The 16,018-nt window shown below is 42.8% G+C and overlaps 3 protein-coding genes across 3 annotated transcripts; 1 reads left to right on the top strand and 2 right to left on the bottom strand.

Moving 5' to 3' along the window:
* The first annotated feature begins 287 nt into the window (after positions 1 to 287).
* LOC137900010 (claudin-4-like) lies at positions 288 to 2,231 on the top strand. The gene has a single exon (XM_068744049.1). The coding sequence runs from the start codon at positions 441 to 443 to the stop codon at positions 1,413 to 1,415; it is 975 nt and encodes a 324-aa protein (XP_068600150.1). The 5' UTR covers positions 288 to 440; the 3' UTR covers positions 1,416 to 2,231.
* Positions 2,232 to 4,376: 2,145 nt separating this feature from the next.
* LOC137900213 (methyltransferase-like protein 27) lies at positions 4,377 to 7,482 on the bottom strand. The gene is made up of 5 exons (XM_068744275.1): positions 7,363 to 7,482; positions 6,142 to 6,270; positions 5,717 to 5,852; positions 5,032 to 5,124; positions 4,377 to 4,579 (listed from the first exon to the last, which is right to left on the bottom strand). The coding sequence occupies exons 1-5, from the start codon at positions 7,480 to 7,482 to the stop codon at positions 4,377 to 4,379; spliced, it is 681 nt and encodes a 226-aa protein (XP_068600376.1).
* Positions 7,483 to 8,912: 1,430 nt separating this feature from the next.
* On the bottom strand, positions 8,913 to 12,160 carry LOC137900300 (methyltransferase-like protein 27). The gene is made up of 5 exons (XM_068744365.1): positions 12,041 to 12,160; positions 11,573 to 11,701; positions 11,214 to 11,349; positions 10,538 to 10,630; positions 8,913 to 9,112 (listed from the first exon to the last, which is right to left on the bottom strand). The coding sequence occupies exons 1-5, from the start codon at positions 12,158 to 12,160 to the stop codon at positions 8,913 to 8,915; spliced, it is 678 nt and encodes a 225-aa protein (XP_068600466.1).
* Positions 12,161 to 16,018: the final 3,858 nt, after the last annotated feature.

Here is a 16,018-nt window from a genome sequence, read left to right as displayed (position 1 = left end):
AATCCTCTTCGGTGGAAAGATACATAGGGAAGAATCTTGGAGAGAGAGCGGAATGAGAAATCATCAGTAATACAAAGGAAGAGGCAGACAAAGGGAAGGTCGTAAACAAATGAGCTGAATCGAGGCACACCTATATGCAGGTAAAAGCTGCTGGAGGCTGGACGGACAGCTTAAACAGCCAGCCAAGGCTCTGGGTTACTTCAAAAATGGCAACAGCGGTAAAAGAGAAATAAGAGAAGATAGACAAAAATGGAGGCGCATGAAAAGGGGAGCATCATATTGAGAAAGACCAGCAATTAAGATCTTCGGTGGGAAACACAAAAGAAGAGAAGCAAAAGAAGCTGCCCTGGGAAAGATACAAATATCCCAGCAGTGTTCAAGGACTTTCAGTACCGTGAGGATTTCTCAAGCTGCTGCAGAGATCGCTCCACCGGCACGTCATGGCGTCGCTTGGCATGCAGATGTTGGCCAGTGGTTTGTGCCTCTTTGGTTGGGCGGGTGTCATTGTCAGCTGCATGCTACCCATGTGGCGGGTCACGGCTTTTGTCGGCAGCACTATTGTCACCTCCCAGACAATTTGGGAAGGCATCTGGATGACCTGCGTGGTCCAAAGCACTGGCCAGATGCAGTGTAAGCCTTACGAGTCTCTCCTTGCTCTCAGCTCAGACCTGCAGGCTGCCAGAGCTCTGACTGTCCTTGCCATCGCTGTAGGTGGCGTGGGCCTCATCCTGGCCTTTGTCGGGGGGAAATGCACTCGCTTTTTGGACGAAGAGGGCGACAGCAAGGGCAAGGTTGCTATCGCAGCAGGGGCGGTGTTGATCGCCACCGGTCTGTTGTGCCTGATTCCCACGTCGTGGGCAGCTGGGGCCGTTGTGAGGAAGTTCTACAGCGCCTCTATTGATGCTCAGCGGCGGGAGATTGGAGCCTGTCTCTATATCGGCTGGGGAGCGTCCATTCTGCTAATACTGGGAGGGGGTTTGTTTATCAGCTCTGCGTGTCCCCTCAAAGGCCAGAATGTGGAAAAGGGACCCTCTATTCGCTACGTGGCGGTCCGCTCCTCCAGTGGGACAAGCCAGTTGGTCTCTCATCACGCTAGAGCAACAGCAGCAATGAGACCGGCTCTCGGAGCAGTGTCGCCCCAGCCTCAAAGCAATGAGGGGGCCTCAACGAAGTCTCAGCTTTACACAAGGCCACCATTGGAGGACGGGTCCGATCAAGGCTGGAGGAGGGAGTCAGAAAGATCATGGGCACCATCAACAAAGTCTCAGATGAAAAGACTCGACTCGGCAACATCTGAACACAGCGAGGCTCCATCTACAGCGTCTCAGATGAAGGCAGCGGGAAAGGAAGAGAATTTAACAATGGAGAGTGAAAATGAAGATAAATCTGCAATTCCAGTGAGGACATACCTGTAATGTGGGTACACACACATACACACACATACGGAAACACACACACGTTATTTAGAAGTGGCAGTTTTTCCATCTTGTGATTGTGTAGTGATAATAATAATTCCAGAGGTTGGCATTGTAGTTGAATTGTATTTTTAGTTGTGCTTTAATGTAAAAATGTCATCAAAATGCACGAGAATAGCAGCTTCATGAGGCAACAAGCACAAAAGCAGAACTGAAGAAGCGTAATGAACAACCCCCGGAAGCAAGTGAACTTGTACATCTTTATAAGTAAACTCCATTATTTGATCATTAACATTAATTTGGTATGTCAGGTTTGACACGTTGATGTTAATTGGCATTAACTGTCTATTGAAAAGCTCTGAATTAAAATGGAACCATCCTCGTGAAGACTTTTACCTCAGACTTTTCAGCTTGTTTGTTTCTGCTGAACACGCAGCTGTTTGAATTTGACAAAAGCAATGAAGGCGCTTTACGCGGTGTCATGTTTTAGCTTATATGTGATCATTTTGTACTTCAGGAAAGTGCTCATTTTTTACGTTTCTTTCCACGAAAACCTCAGCATGTTTTAAATGAATGCAAAACTATTTGTGACCATTGCTACAAAACTGTCAATAGGGATTTCTGAAGCGTTTTTGATTTGAGTGTTTTCTTCTTTGTAATGTGATTTTTATGTCTATTTCACTTGGATAATACTGAATGTTTGATTTTGAACTTTTCAATAAATGATCATGTGCGTCATCGCTTTTTGTCACGTACCTAAATGTATTTAACATGCTAGCATGTTTGACATGAGCTGAAACAAGCTCTTCTTTTGAAGCCAGTCGGGACATTCAATCCTCTTCCTAGCTATTTAAATCCACAGGACAAACCGGTTTGACAGAGACTGGATGCAGCGACAGAGTCAACTGTTTGAAGAAGGAGACAAAATGTCTGCGTTGATGATTCAAACTCGGTTTCAGTGAATCAAGTTGCTGGAACATAATGGTTCATTATTTCAAAAATAAAGTTAAAACTTAGCTAATGATTCATTAAAACAAACGATTTAAATTTAACTTCAGACAGTCACAACAAAAATAAATAACTGACAATAAAACTGGGTTTAAAACCTGCATTCCACCATGACTTGAGAATTCTATTCACAACAACATTTGTATCATAAATGACCATCAATAAAATGCATTTGTCATTTTCTGACACAAATCAAGTGTTTGGAACTCTCTTTGGAAATGTACACAGAAAGGATGTGATGGAAACAAAGATCCTATCATGTTGAGATGCTTGAGAAAATAAATGCCCATATTAAAGCTGCCCATATAGTGTAGAACTGGCAGTTCATAGCCGTGCACGACAACGTTTCATGTTTTAAAGAAGACATCATCAAAATATCTGGCTTGATTTCTTTTTATGCCTCCAGCCCCACAAGATTTATCTCTTAGTTGCTTTTTTCAACTTAATTAATGTCCTAACTCACGTTCGCTGAACGTAAAAATGTAATTTTAAAAATCCCATAGAAACTGGTTTAAAATCCAAACCAGTCAGAATATGTTGAGTTAATAGACATAGCGATAGGGGGCTGTCAACTTTTACAGTATACCCACACAACTGAGGTGTTGCGTTTTCATTTCCACACTGCCATCTGGTGATCAGGGTGGCACTTAAACACCTGCTGCCTGCTGTCCTTCCTTCCTGCCTTCCTCCCTCCCTTATCAAAAAGATGAATCAACCTGCAGCTCAAGTTGTGGGTGATACTGATCAAAAGCATTTTATTTATCCCAGACTTGGGAAAAGACGGGCTACACCCTGGATGAGATGCCAACTCATCGCTGGGCCACTTACCGGTAATGATATCCTATTTATTATAACAAGCAACATACCACTTTTTTTTAAAGATACCCTCTTTATTATAAACGGATAACATTTAGTGTTTAAATGAGTAAAGGTGCTGCTAATGTTATGTCACACCAGCCTAGTTCTGTCATGACAAGCATGGTTAGATAACCCTGTAGTTATAGCTAAACTTAATAGCACATATAGGATTCTAAAGCCAACGTGTCCCATAACGTCAAGACAAGACTCCTGAGAAGTGGTGTCAGTCCTTCGTTTCTTTTCTGCTCCAACAGAAGGTTTAGAACAGAAGAGGTGAAACATAAAACAAGGCCAGTTGATTATTTTTATTTTGCTCTTCTTGATTTACACCAACCTGGAGACAACAGGATCCAAAGTTGCAATACATCTTTTACATCTTTTGATCACACACATACACAAAAAAAACAGATTTAGAATCATTTTTAAAACACCCAGCACAATTATAGACATTTGTCTTGGAGTTTGGAAGATATTATTCTTCTTCTTGACTGTTTTTTTTTTTAAATGCTGCTTTGTTTACTTATATTTGTGTGACCGGATGATTGGAGTTAATTGGGCAGGCAGGTGTGGGAGGGAGCACCTGTGGCCCATTTACCACTGATTGGGGGGGGGGCGTATATAGGTGCTTCCCCTCCCTTGTTCCAGGGTCCTCATTTGTGTTTTCCCCGTCTCGAAGGCAGGTTGGTCGTAGACTGTCACTGTCGTGTCTCTCCTTTTCTTTTGCGTGTTTATAGTGCTTTTAACGCAAAGCTTGTTTTTGGAGTGTTAATAAATATTTTGAATTACTAATGCCGTGCCGGTCTTCAGTGCGAGCGGGCCTGTGCGTAAGTGCCGTCGGGAAACCCGCTAGAACGAGCTGGGCACCAAAAGGAAAAAAACGATCTTTAGGTTGGAAGTCCTAAAGTGGCATTGTTGGCAACCATCGTCTAGCCCCATATGCCCAACGCCACATCCTGCCGTTTGAATGTTGTTTCTGTGTGCTGTTCTGATGATCTCTGTCAATATAGTGTAATGAATATCATCTTCCTGAAATGTTAAGTTAGATGCCTCTGTGGGTGCAGTGTTACCACGACATTGTCAAGCTCTGCGCTTTAGCTATGGTTTCCTATAGAGGTACACAACGCCAGAATCATCGCCGTGCCCCTCCCCTGACGACAGCTTCAGCCATTCCTTCTCCTCAGTGACCGCCACACAAGTTATCAGGCCCTCTTCCACCATCTGCTTCAGCTCATGCTCCAGGGCAGACTTGACGTCTGAACTATCTTGCGCATTTCTGGCTGTCATGCACATGTAGCCACCTAGTGTGAAATAGGCAACAGTACAGTCGTGTCATTGAGTGATTAATACACAACAGCAATACAGATGTGAGATACAGACTCGCTGCATACAGACAGAAGACTTTGAGCCACCCTCCATGTAAAAGTTTCATTCTAAGAAAACAAACTTCATCGGAGAATAGGTGCCTGACATGTTTATGAATATTTATGCGCTTGGAAACTGGTGACTCAGTGAAGTGGCGACTATAAACCAGATTTTATAATGAGGCCCCTCCCACACTAAAAAAATATGATAGTGAGATTGAGATTGCTTATGTCTGTCTGACTGATTGATGTGCACACATTTTCACCGAGTTGATTCCAAAACTGAACATTATAAATAGTTATGCATGGATTCTATGCACCATTAAAAAAAAAAATGACACCCCAAAACTTCAGTTGAGACATCTTAAAATCAATAAAGATAATCTCACCTGGTTTGACAAAGTTGCAAAACTCCCTGACAACACTAACTGGGACATGACCAACAATCAGCGCTCCGACAATAGCAACCACATCAAACACACCTGTAGGAAAGGAAGAGGGGTGAGGAGGAGGAGTGGCTGCCACAATTACACGATAAAGAGAACTGACAGACATGCACTGCAACTGAAAAGAAAAACTATAAATGAGTAATGGCTATAATATCTACACTACCATTCAAGTGTTTGGGGTCACTTAGAAATGTCCTTATCTTTTTTTAAATAAAAGAAATACACTCTAATACACTCTTACGACTATTCTAGCAGCAAATGTCTGGTTTTTGGTGCAATATCTACATCGCTAATGGATGAGTAGAAAACTTTTGTGCAATCATGTTAGCGCAGCTGAAACCAGTTTAGCTGGTTAGAGAAGCTATGAAACTGACCTTCCTTTTTCTGGGTGACCCCAAAACCTTTGAACGGTAGTGTATATTTTACAGTAAGTTTGTACATTTGAGAAAACAACACTTCAATAAAACATGCTAAATCTTAACGTTATTATGATACGATCTGTTGTGAAAAAAGACTAAAGACTAATGACCATCAATCTAAATACTTATCTAATACTAAACTAAAAAAAGACACCCCACCTCAGGTTGAGTCAATGACTTGGGAAATGGAAAATCATGACAATTACCCCACTGGACAGGTAGTGGATCCTCTCCCAGCAGGCACTGCTTCAGATCCCGGTACAACCCAGTCTGTTTGGCAAGCTCCAACATTCCCTTGCTTCCATCAATGCCCACAAAATGTCTGAATCCTTTTGTTTTCAACTGTTCAACAGAAGCACATTTGATTGCTAATCAGTCACACCAGTCAAGGACATGGGAAGGACAAGCTCATTGGCTCGGCGATAAGGAAATGAAGGACGTTAAATAAAGGTCTCAAGACAAATAAGGGAATTATTCAAGGACAGAGTCAGACATTGGTTGAAATAACTTTTTCTTCTAAATTGAAACAACCATACATTAACATACTTAAAAAAAATTTTTTTATTGAAACAATGTTTTATTTGTGTAACTGACAAGACATAGTTGTTTTCCCTCTATTGTGTGGGTTTACCTCCTTGGCCAACAGTCCTGTACCACAGGCAACGTCCAACACAACAGCTGCTTCACGGTCGCCGCTGAAATGGGTGTTGATGCTTTTTGCTGCGTGAAGTGGTGGACGGTATTCTGCAGAAGCCATATCCTATTCAAACAAGTTTTAATAGACAACAATGGCTTTAGGCACTGAAGACAAAGACAAACATGAGAAGGTAAACAGGAATATTTTTTATATGTAGTATCATACTATACGGAGAACATTGCGGAATTTCCAGGAAGGGTGTGAAGTTACATGACATGAAATGAAAAGTAATGAGAAGTCCTTTTTATTTTATGAAACACACAAACACAAATTGACTTATTGTTAAATATGCATGTATGTTTGAACTGCCTTGTTTTTTCACCAAGGTGTGTTTTTACTATATTTATCTCATGATAATACCCCTAAAAGTGCATTATATTTTTTCTTTTATTTTGGGGGTATTCGGAAATTAACCGAGTCTGCCATCAGATCATGGAAATTGATCACCCATAAATCTTTTTTAACTAAGACAGGAATGTTTGCCTTCTTTAGCCACTTATGTTACATACTTTATAAGTTCTTTAAAACTTATCAACCAAAATATCTTGCTCAAAGGCAACAATCTCAACTAAATCACTTCTGCTTAAATAAAATAAAAACAAATACATAGGGGAGCCGGCCAGCACCCCTAAACCTAATGTATGTGGACATAGTTTAAACAAAGTGAAGAATTAATGGCAGATGATGATGCTAATGCTGATCTTGTTTAGTGGTTTGCAGCAAGAGTTCCAAGATTCAAACCACAGCTTGCAGCGATTTAGGGGGAAAGACTAAGAGGAATCCTTTCATCAGAAAACCAAACATGCAAACCAAATGTATCAGTTTGATAATCAATCAACTTCTGCCAGTCCTTAATAAATTCAACATTCCACACCTTGATCACAAATACAAATGCCACACTCATTGGAATGTCAAATACAAACCTCACACATTCAGGTTTAGTTGTATGGTTAAGAACGAACAAATGTATGGAATAAAAAAAAAAGAAATCCCCATTAAAATCCTTGAATACACAATCTTAGTTGTAAATTAAAAAAAAAACAATTTATGGGATCCTCAAATGATCTTAGACCTTTTCATTGTTATGAAATGGATACTGCAATTTAACCAGGATGGAAAAATCAAAGTTATTGTAATATACTTCAATGTTCTTACCGTATCATAGTTGTTGGCCCAGGAGTTGTAGAAGTCGACCTGTTCTCTTGGTGTACAGTTTGTAAGAACTGATGCAATTGTTTTCTTTGCATTTTCAGATTGTGTATTGGCAGATGACATGGTGGGCAAGCTCTGTTTTGGTCACAAAATATCCTGCCACACACTCAAAGTTGTTTTAAATTATTAAAAATGATCTCTTTGTATTTTTATGAAGGGGAGCGGTCCTCTTCAAAAGAGCTCCTCAAAAACGTTAAATTTCTCTTGGATAAAGGCGTGCTGCAGCTGAAGTCCTGAGAGCAGGTGAGATCTGTGATAATCTCACCACCACTTTATACAAGGTGTATTATTGGCTGCCCTTTGAGACCATGTGGATTGTTAAGAGAGAAGTTTTCTATCAGATATCTTGTTACATAAGTCAGTCTGGAAACAGGAGCAAAGTCCTAATTACATACTGATTATCTGATCAGATTAAGCAGCAGACTTTCATTCAAGAGGGTCTGTCACGGCTGTGCCGCTCTCCACGCCCACTTCGCCGCCTCCACGGCTCCGCTCTGCGATCAGCTGATCCCTGTCACCTGTGCTCCCGTCACCAGCTGCAGCGGATCAACAATCAACCCCAGCCATTACATAAGCCCAGCCCAGACGACACACCGATGCCGGATTGTAGTGTCGTGTACGTCCTCCTTCCAGCAACCTTCCAGCGCCTGCCTCCCCGTGTACTGACCTTGCCTGTCCCCGGAACCCCGTCTGCTCGCCTTCTGATCCGGACCTGTCTGCCCGACCTGCCTGGTCACCCGGTGCCTGACCTTCGCCTGCCCCTTGGACCTGTCTCTGTGCCTGCCCCTGACCTGCTCTGTCTGCTGCTCTGGACTGACTCCCTGGTATTGAACATTAAACCTGTTTTTGGGCTCCCGTTCAAACCGCCTCGCATTTGGGTTCTTACCTGCCTTAGGCCTGACGGGGTCGTTGATAGGAAACTCCCAGGGCACAGACTGTGTGTGAACTGGCCCAGTGCTGCTGACAAGAAGCTGTGGGAAACAGTGAATACTGACCTGACCTTGACTCTTGAGCAACTTTGAGGCACAATGGATAATGGAAAAATAATTGGGTTTGCCATAACTAATCACTACCATCTACTTCAAGACGAAGAATGCTTCAGACTCTGCATGTCCACGTCTCCTCCAACACTATTTTATATTTTTTTTAAAGCTTGAGAATGCAGCAGCCCGGTTTGAAATAAAAAGTTCACTGAGCTTGACTTGATCGTGATTCCTCCGCCCCCTTTTATTTGCGAGCATATAAACTCTACTTGATTTAACATAAACCCTCTAAACATTTTTACAGTATCAATTACCTCCCAGGGAAATAAATTATGTTCAGTTATTTTATTCTTGCCGACTGTTTAGCATACTGTGACAGTTAAAAGTACATCTATCTATCTGTAGATAAAAGTGTGTAGTGAGTATATTATATTATGGACTATCTTCTAGAAAGTTTTGGCTTTATGTGGGTGCAATGACACATATTGATGGGAATGCGTTGTGCTTTATTTAGATTTTTTTATAGAGGTATACAACACCACTCTTGTGGTTATGCTCCTGCCCTGGTATCGCTTTTATCCAGTCTTTCTCAGCGACCTCTGCACAAGTCCACAGGCCGTCTTCCTCCATCTTCTTCAGCTCATTCTCCAGGGAAGACTTGTATTCAGCATTATCACAGGTATCTCTGGTTGTCATGCAAATGTAGCCAGCTATGGAAAAATAGGAAACAGTACAGTAAAAAAAAAAAAAAAAAACAGGTGACTAGACTTTAAACGTATTTTAAAGACATAAAACAACAAAGAGGGTGAAATCTGAAATTTTCAGCGACTTAATACAGATAAAACTGAAGTCCTAAACTTCTCAGGAATATTATTGAAACAAGTGCTGGGGATGGCATTACATTGGCCTCCAGAACCACATAATTTGAGTGTTATATTTGATTAGAATATGTCCTTTAAGTCCCAAATAAAATAGATTTTGCGGACGGCCGTCTTGTACTTGTGTAGCATTTTAAAGGTGTACTCTGTGACAGGAGAGAGTCAGCGAGGCATGATATACGGCTTAGAGACAGTGGGTCTGGGGAAAAGACAAGAGGTGGAGATGACAATACTGAGGTTCTCCCTGGGAGTGACCAGGTTGGATTGGATTATAAATGAGACAATAAGAGGGACAGTGAAGGTTAGACGTTTTGGAGACAAGGTCAGAGAGACCAGACTTTGATGGTTTGGACATGTCCAGAGGAGAGACGGGGACTATATCAGTAAAAGGATGTCGAGGGTGGAACTACCAGGGAACAGGGCTAGAGGTCGACCCAGGAGAAGATACGTGGACGTAGTGAGAGAGGACATGAGAGTGGCTGGTGTTGGGGAGGACGATGCAAAGGACAGGGTGAAGTGGAGAAGGTTGATTTGATGTGGCGACCCTTGACGGGACAAGCCGGAAGTACAGCAGTAGTAGTAGATTTATTCATCTTCATGTTCGCTTTATCTGCCTTGTGAATCACAGGGGTTGCTGGAGCCTATCCCAGCTTTTCTATCGGCGAGAGGCAGGATACCACGGAAGCATCTCCAGCGCATCGGTATCTCGGTATCATGTTCACAAGTGAGGAAAAAATGGGATGGGTAATAGACAGGCAGATCAGTGAGGCGTCCACAATGATGGTCACTCTATGGTGGTAAAGAGACAGATGAGCCACAAAGTGAAGTTCTCCATTTGCGGCTCTGTCTACTTTCCAACACTCAGCTATAGTCATGAGCTCTGGGCGATGACCAAAAGTGTAAAATCCAGACTACAAGTGGCTGAAATGAGATTTCTCTGTAGGGTGGCTGGGCTCAGCCTTAGAGATAGGGTGAGGAGCTCAGTCATCGAGGCTCAGGGTGGTCTTGTCAGGATGCCCCCGAATGCCTTCCTAGAGAGGTGTTCGAGGCATGTCCATCTGGGAGAGTACCCAGATGAAGACCCAGAACTCGCTGGAGAAATTCTATCTATTGGTTGGCCTGGGAACTCTTTGGGAGCTGGTGGAACTAGACTGGGAGACGAGTGTCTGCTCTTCCCATTTCTGGCTTTCTATGGAGAGATTCAAAACTGGTATTAACTATATTTGAGAGAGTATGAAACCAAGAACATAGTCTTACCTGGTTTAGCAAAGTTGAACAACTCTCTAACCACGCTAATTGGGACATGACCAATACTCAGTGCTCCAACAATCACAACCACGTCAAACAGACCTGTGGGAAATGAAAGGCGTTAAGGTAGGAGAGTGAAGATACATAGGATTAATTTGGCAAATAAAAAAATCCAAAAGTAATGCATGAACTGATGTTATTTGTGATTGATGACACACACATCGATAGGCATAAGACTAAGTAACTATAATATAATCTCAAGTTGTCAAGAACGCTGAACAGATGGTATGGAGTCAAGATGCAGAGCCACAGACTGACAGCAGAGCAACAGAAGGGTTTAATCCAGAAAAAAGGTTCGGTATACAGAAAACAGCTCCACCATGGCAAAGGTATCCAGATTGTTAGGCAAAAGGCAAAGTCTAAAAATCAGGCGAAGGTTCAGGAACAAGACTATGGCATGGGAAAAAAAAAAGACTTGAACGCAACGCTGAGGTTCAACGAACCGGCAGACGACTGAATACAGAGGGAGGGACAGGGATCAGGAGCAGGTGTGACAAAGAGAGGGAAAGAACACAGGAAATAATGCAACACATAAAGGCAGGGCATGGAAACATAAAATAATAGAAGGGAAAAAACACAAACATGACACACATGTCTGGTGTGAAATAATGAACCATTGATTTACCCCACTGGACAGGCATTTGTTCCTCTCCAAGCAGGCACTGCTTCAGTTCCTGGTACAACCCAGTCTTTCTGGACAACTCCAACATTTCTTTGCTTCCATCAACACCCACAATTTGTTTAAAGCCATGTGTCACCAGCTACACAACAGACACACATTTGGTTGTTAATCAATCACATTGGTTAAATAAATGGGACACGGGATTTACAAGCTGATTGGGTTTTTGATGTTATTCCTCTTAACTTTTAAGATCCTGACATCCTATACATAAAAGTTTGATCTATATAAATAAAATACACAAAGATGAATTGATCTTTTGTTTTTTTGGTTATGTGATATTCTTTTCTTTCTCGTGAATTTACCTGCTTTGCCACCAGTCCTGTACCACAGGCCACATCCAACACAACAGCTGCTTCACGGTCACCGCTGAAATGGGAGGAGACGATGTTCGCGACTACACTTGGTCCACGGTAGTCTAACATAGTGGTAATCTATCCAAATAAGATTTAAGAAAGACCAATGAATCACCAATGAAGAAGACAAACATGAAGAGGTATCTGATTCTGAACATAATTCAATTATTCGATGGACACATTTATCAGACTATGGCGTGAGAAAAATCATACTGTTGAATTGAAAATATATATTCTAATTATTAAAGTAAAATAAAATGGGATATAAAGCAATATAATGCATTTTTATTTAATTAATATTGTAATACTTTCATTAGTTTAATTATTGAATTTCTGATGCTCAAATGGTCTCAAAATGTATCAATTTAACCAGAATAAAAACATCTAAAATACTACACTGCTCCTTGCTTTTCTTACCGTTTCGTAGACCTCAGCATTGGAGTTGTAGTAGTTAGTTTTTTCTCTTGGTGTGGAACTTGTAGACAAAGATACAAAATACGCTTCTGCACTTTCTGCTATTTTATTGACCGATGACATTATACCAAAGGAGTATTACGGAAGCACGTTTCTTTAACAGAAGGTAGTCCTGGGGTTTCTGTTCTAGAATGTAAGGTAATTTAAACTGTCTCTGCTGTACTTAATAAGTTAACCTGACTCCTCCCTCTTGCTGAGCCAGAAACAGGTTAAGGCTGAAATAAAAGCTGTATGTCAGGAGAGACCCAAATTGGATTTGGGTTGATTCCGTGAATACCTGGTTATAAAAGCTTCAATTTTTCTCATCTGAAGACATTCATTGCCAACATCGCAAGCAATTTCAAATATATTCATATGTGTTAGAAAGCCCATATTATTAGTTTGTCGTTGCACGGCTCATAGACGCGTTTCCAGCCGATAATTGTTTGTTCTGACGTAAATCGTCACATATCCCACGTTCATGAACGCACCATAGTTCTCCGACGCCTTTGAATGCACCATATCTCAGTGAACACAGTCTTTAATAATAATAATAAACACAGTCCTTTGTTCTAACCGTTGAGTTGTGTTGATAATTATAATGTCTGTTACTGTGTTATTACAGACAGCCAGTTCCAGCAGTTTTTGCTCATTTAGCCCTATTTTTGTGTACTATGACTTTGTAAACATCAAACCTATCAAATGAAAGATCAAAGTTCATTCATCTCGCAAGCCTGAGGTTTGCACCCTCAAGAGACCTTGCAGTACCTGCAAAGAACAACATCTGACGGTACTCTATGATGCAGCCCAGCAAACCCAAAGGAGTGTGCTCATGGTAAACACTCCTACCACAAAGGTGTACCTGGATAGACCAAATAGATCTCCCAAGGTCATGCTTAAGGTTGTGACAATTCTAATTCATAACCAAGACAGAGTACTGGAGACCTATGCAGTACTAGACGATGGCTCGGAGCGAAGCATCATCTTGCTACAGGCAGTGCAATGCCTGAAACTTCATGGACAGCCTGAAACACTTACTCTTCGAACTGTGCACCAAGACGTAGTGCAGCTCCATGGTGCTTCAGTTGCCTTTTCCGTGTCTTCCCCGCTCAAACCCGAAGAGAAGTACAACATATGTCAGGCATTCACGGCTGACAACCTAGGATTATCCAAACATTCCTATCCCGTGAGAACTCTACAGCAGAGGTATAAACACCTCCTCCACCTACCTTTGCCCCTCATAGACCATGCTCAACCCCTTCTGCTCATCGGGTCTGACATGCCTCACCTGCTGACACCCATAGAGCCGGTGAAGCTAGGCCCACCAGGAGGACACATTGCAGTCCACACTAGGCTAGGTTGGTCACTTCAAGGTCCCACCGGTATCGACCAAGCTTCTGCATCCGAACAGCAGTGCCTGTTCGCAGCGACAGTCTCACCCACCTGCGAACTCCTCAAGAACGTTGAGCGCCTCCGGCAGATCGATACACTGCCTTATACAAGTGAGAAGCAGGTGACCCGATCGAAACAGGATCAGCAAGCCTTAAACCGGCTCCAGACACCCACTTCCAGGGCCACGGTTGACGGAGTCCATAGATATGCCACACCACCGCTGCGCAGAGCCAACTCCATCACCCTCCAAGGTCCTGACTTTCTGCGTCACACGGAGGATCAATGGCCGAACAACCGATCAGTCTATCCAGAGCCTGAGATTAACGAACTGAGGAAACCCTCCCTTTGTGGACAGGTGACTGTTGACTCCTGTCCTCGACTCCCTGATGTGAGCATGTTCGCCACACGGAAGGAGCTCTTGCAAGCAGCAGCGCAGTCCCTACACGGGACGGCCTATCCAAGCTCTAGCTCGCCAAGCAAAGCGGCAGATTCCAGCAAAGCTGAGATTCTCCTCTTAAAACAGGCACAGCTAGAGACATTACCAGAAGAGGTGAAGGCGCTCATATCTGATCGACCCTTCTCAACCTCCAGTCGTTGGGGCTCCCTATCTCCAGAGCACGATAGGGACACAGGACTCCTCAGAGTCGGGGGAAGGTTACGAAGAGCGGAGCAGCTAGAGCCAGACACCATCCACCCAGTCCTACTAGATCCAAAGCATCCTCATACCAATCGTATCATCCAGGCCTGTGATGAGAACCTCCTGCCTCCTGGACCCGAAAGAGTCCTAGCAGAACTACATCGTCGGTCTTGGATTTTACGAGGGGCGGAAGTTAAGCGGCGTACCAATCCATCTATTCCTAAAATGGCAGACCTGCCGCCTTGTCGTCCACGTCTCTATAAGCCACCCTCTTATTCAACTGGAGTTGATTGTTTTGGCCCCTTCACTGTGAAGATTGGTCGCCGATGGCGACACAGCCAAGTTCTCGTCGACCACTTCTGGTCCAGATTTACTGGTTGCTACTTGCCTCGTCTACAGGAGAGACAGAAGTGGCAGAAGGATGGAAAACACCTCGAACCGAACCGAGTGGTGCTCATCGTGGATCCTCAGCGCCCACAAGGTTTATGGCCAGTTGGTAAAGTGACAGCTACTTACCCAGGAGCTGATGGACGTGTCTGGACTGCCGCCATTAAGGTGAAGGATCGGACATACATTCGACCAGTAGCTCGTCTGGTCCAGCTCCCTAAGCTTGAAGACACTGATGGTGATTCAACTGTCTGAATGGTCTTTCTATGTTAGATTCAACTGTCTATGTAGACAGTCGTGGGCGGCTGTGTTAGAAAGCCCATATTATTAGTTTGGCGTTGCACGGCTCATAGACGCCTTTGAATGCACCATATCTCCGTGTGCAGCGTCGAAGCTGGAAATAGTTTGCCCTTTTACCGTGGCTTGTCTGTCTTAACAGATAACGTCTACTTCCTTCAGTTCAGCGCTGTGCGTACATGCCAGAAGGTGAGTGTAATTACAGTTATTTACTAGAAGTTGAATGTGCACATTGTGCTAATGTGTGCTCGTCTAGCTGTGCATGCTAGTGTCGCCGAGTTACCTAATAGATAAATACAGTCCTTTGTTCTAACCGTTGAGTTGTGTTGATAATTATAATGTCTGTTACTGTGTTATTACAGACCACAGCAAAATAAAACGACCTTGAGTTGGACATCTGTATCCGTGTCCTTTAATGGGGACACTCCTCCATCACACCTTGCCACTCTACACCACCAGCATTCCCGGAAGACAACCCTCTCTTCCTTTTAATCTGTCTATTTGCAGAAGGAGAATATTCTAGCCCTAATATTTTTCCATTGTGTGTAATCATCTGAAATGTTGTGCGTTAATTCATTAAGAATGAGTCGTTTAGATCTGTATTTGGAATCTTATGGACTGCCACTATTACAGCACATAATATTTTGAGGCAAGACCCATATGTTTGTGATTATTAACTCATTCAATGCCAGCCATGTTCAGAACAGCCAGTTCCAGCAGTTTTTGCTCATTTAGCCCTATTTTTGTGTACTATGACTCTGTAAAAATCAAATCTATCAAATGAAAGATCAAAGTCTCATCTTTCATCAGAAACACAGAGTGTGTTTCCATTCTGGAGTTATTGGCTGTAGAAGAGAGGTAGAATTCACAAAGGTTTTCAACAAAAACATCAGAAAACAACCTTTTTGTGCAGAGAAACATTTCAAGCAGATCGCTGACTTTGAGCATTAAGCCCTGCAGTCGAATCAGTGTCATTCAGACTGTCATGAAAGAATCGGATACAGGTCGCATAGGGGCAAAAAAAAAAGAATCCGATTTGGGTCACTTCAGCCTGCAGTTTGAATGCAGCCTTGTTACCCTCGCCGAAGAGGAGACAAGGGTATTGCAATTGGGTGCGTTTGTATGTTTGTTTGTTTGTTTGTTTGTCTGTCCGAGCACATAAGTCAAAAACTAGTGACCCAATCGACTTGAACTTTTTACAGAAGCAAGGTTCTGTCCGTGGCTCGGTC

Source organism: Brachionichthys hirsutus, chromosome 10 (genome assembly GCF_040956055.1).
Source record: "Brachionichthys hirsutus isolate HB-005 chromosome 10, CSIRO-AGI_Bhir_v1, whole genome shotgun sequence".
Taxonomy (NCBI): Eukaryota; Metazoa; Chordata; class Actinopteri; order Lophiiformes; family Brachionichthyidae; genus Brachionichthys; species Brachionichthys hirsutus.
This window is presented reverse-complemented; position numbering and strand designations above follow the sequence as displayed.

Excerpts from the sequence above, each read along its gene's own strand:
- LOC137900010 (XM_068744049.1), top strand. The coding sequence starts at position 441 with ATGGCGTCGCTTGGCATGCAGATGTTGGCCAGTGGTTTGTGCCTCTTT.
- LOC137900213 (XM_068744275.1), bottom strand. The coding sequence starts at position 7,482 with ATGTCATCTGCCAATACACAATCTGAAAATGCAAAGAAAACAATTGCA. Across the intron at positions 6,271-7,362 it reads GGGCCAACAACTATGATACG|GATATGGCTTCTGCAGAATA; the intron begins GTAAGAACATTG and ends TTGTTTGAATAG. Across the intron at positions 5,125-5,716 it reads TCCACTACCTGTCCAGTGGG|GTGTGTTTGATGTGGTTGCT; the intron begins GTAATTGTCATG and ends CCTTTCCTACAG.
- LOC137900300 (XM_068744365.1), bottom strand. The coding sequence starts at position 12,160 with ATGTCATCGGTCAATAAAATAGCAGAAAGTGCAGAAGCGTATTTTGTA. Across the intron at positions 11,350-11,572 it reads CAGGACTGGTGGCAAAGCAG|CTGGTGACACATGGCTTTAA; the intron begins GTAAATTCACGA and ends TCTGTTGTGTAG. Across the intron at positions 9,113-10,537 it reads GTTCAACTTTGCTAAACCAG|CTGGCTACATTTGCATGACA; the intron begins GTAAGACTATGT and ends ATTTTTCCATAG.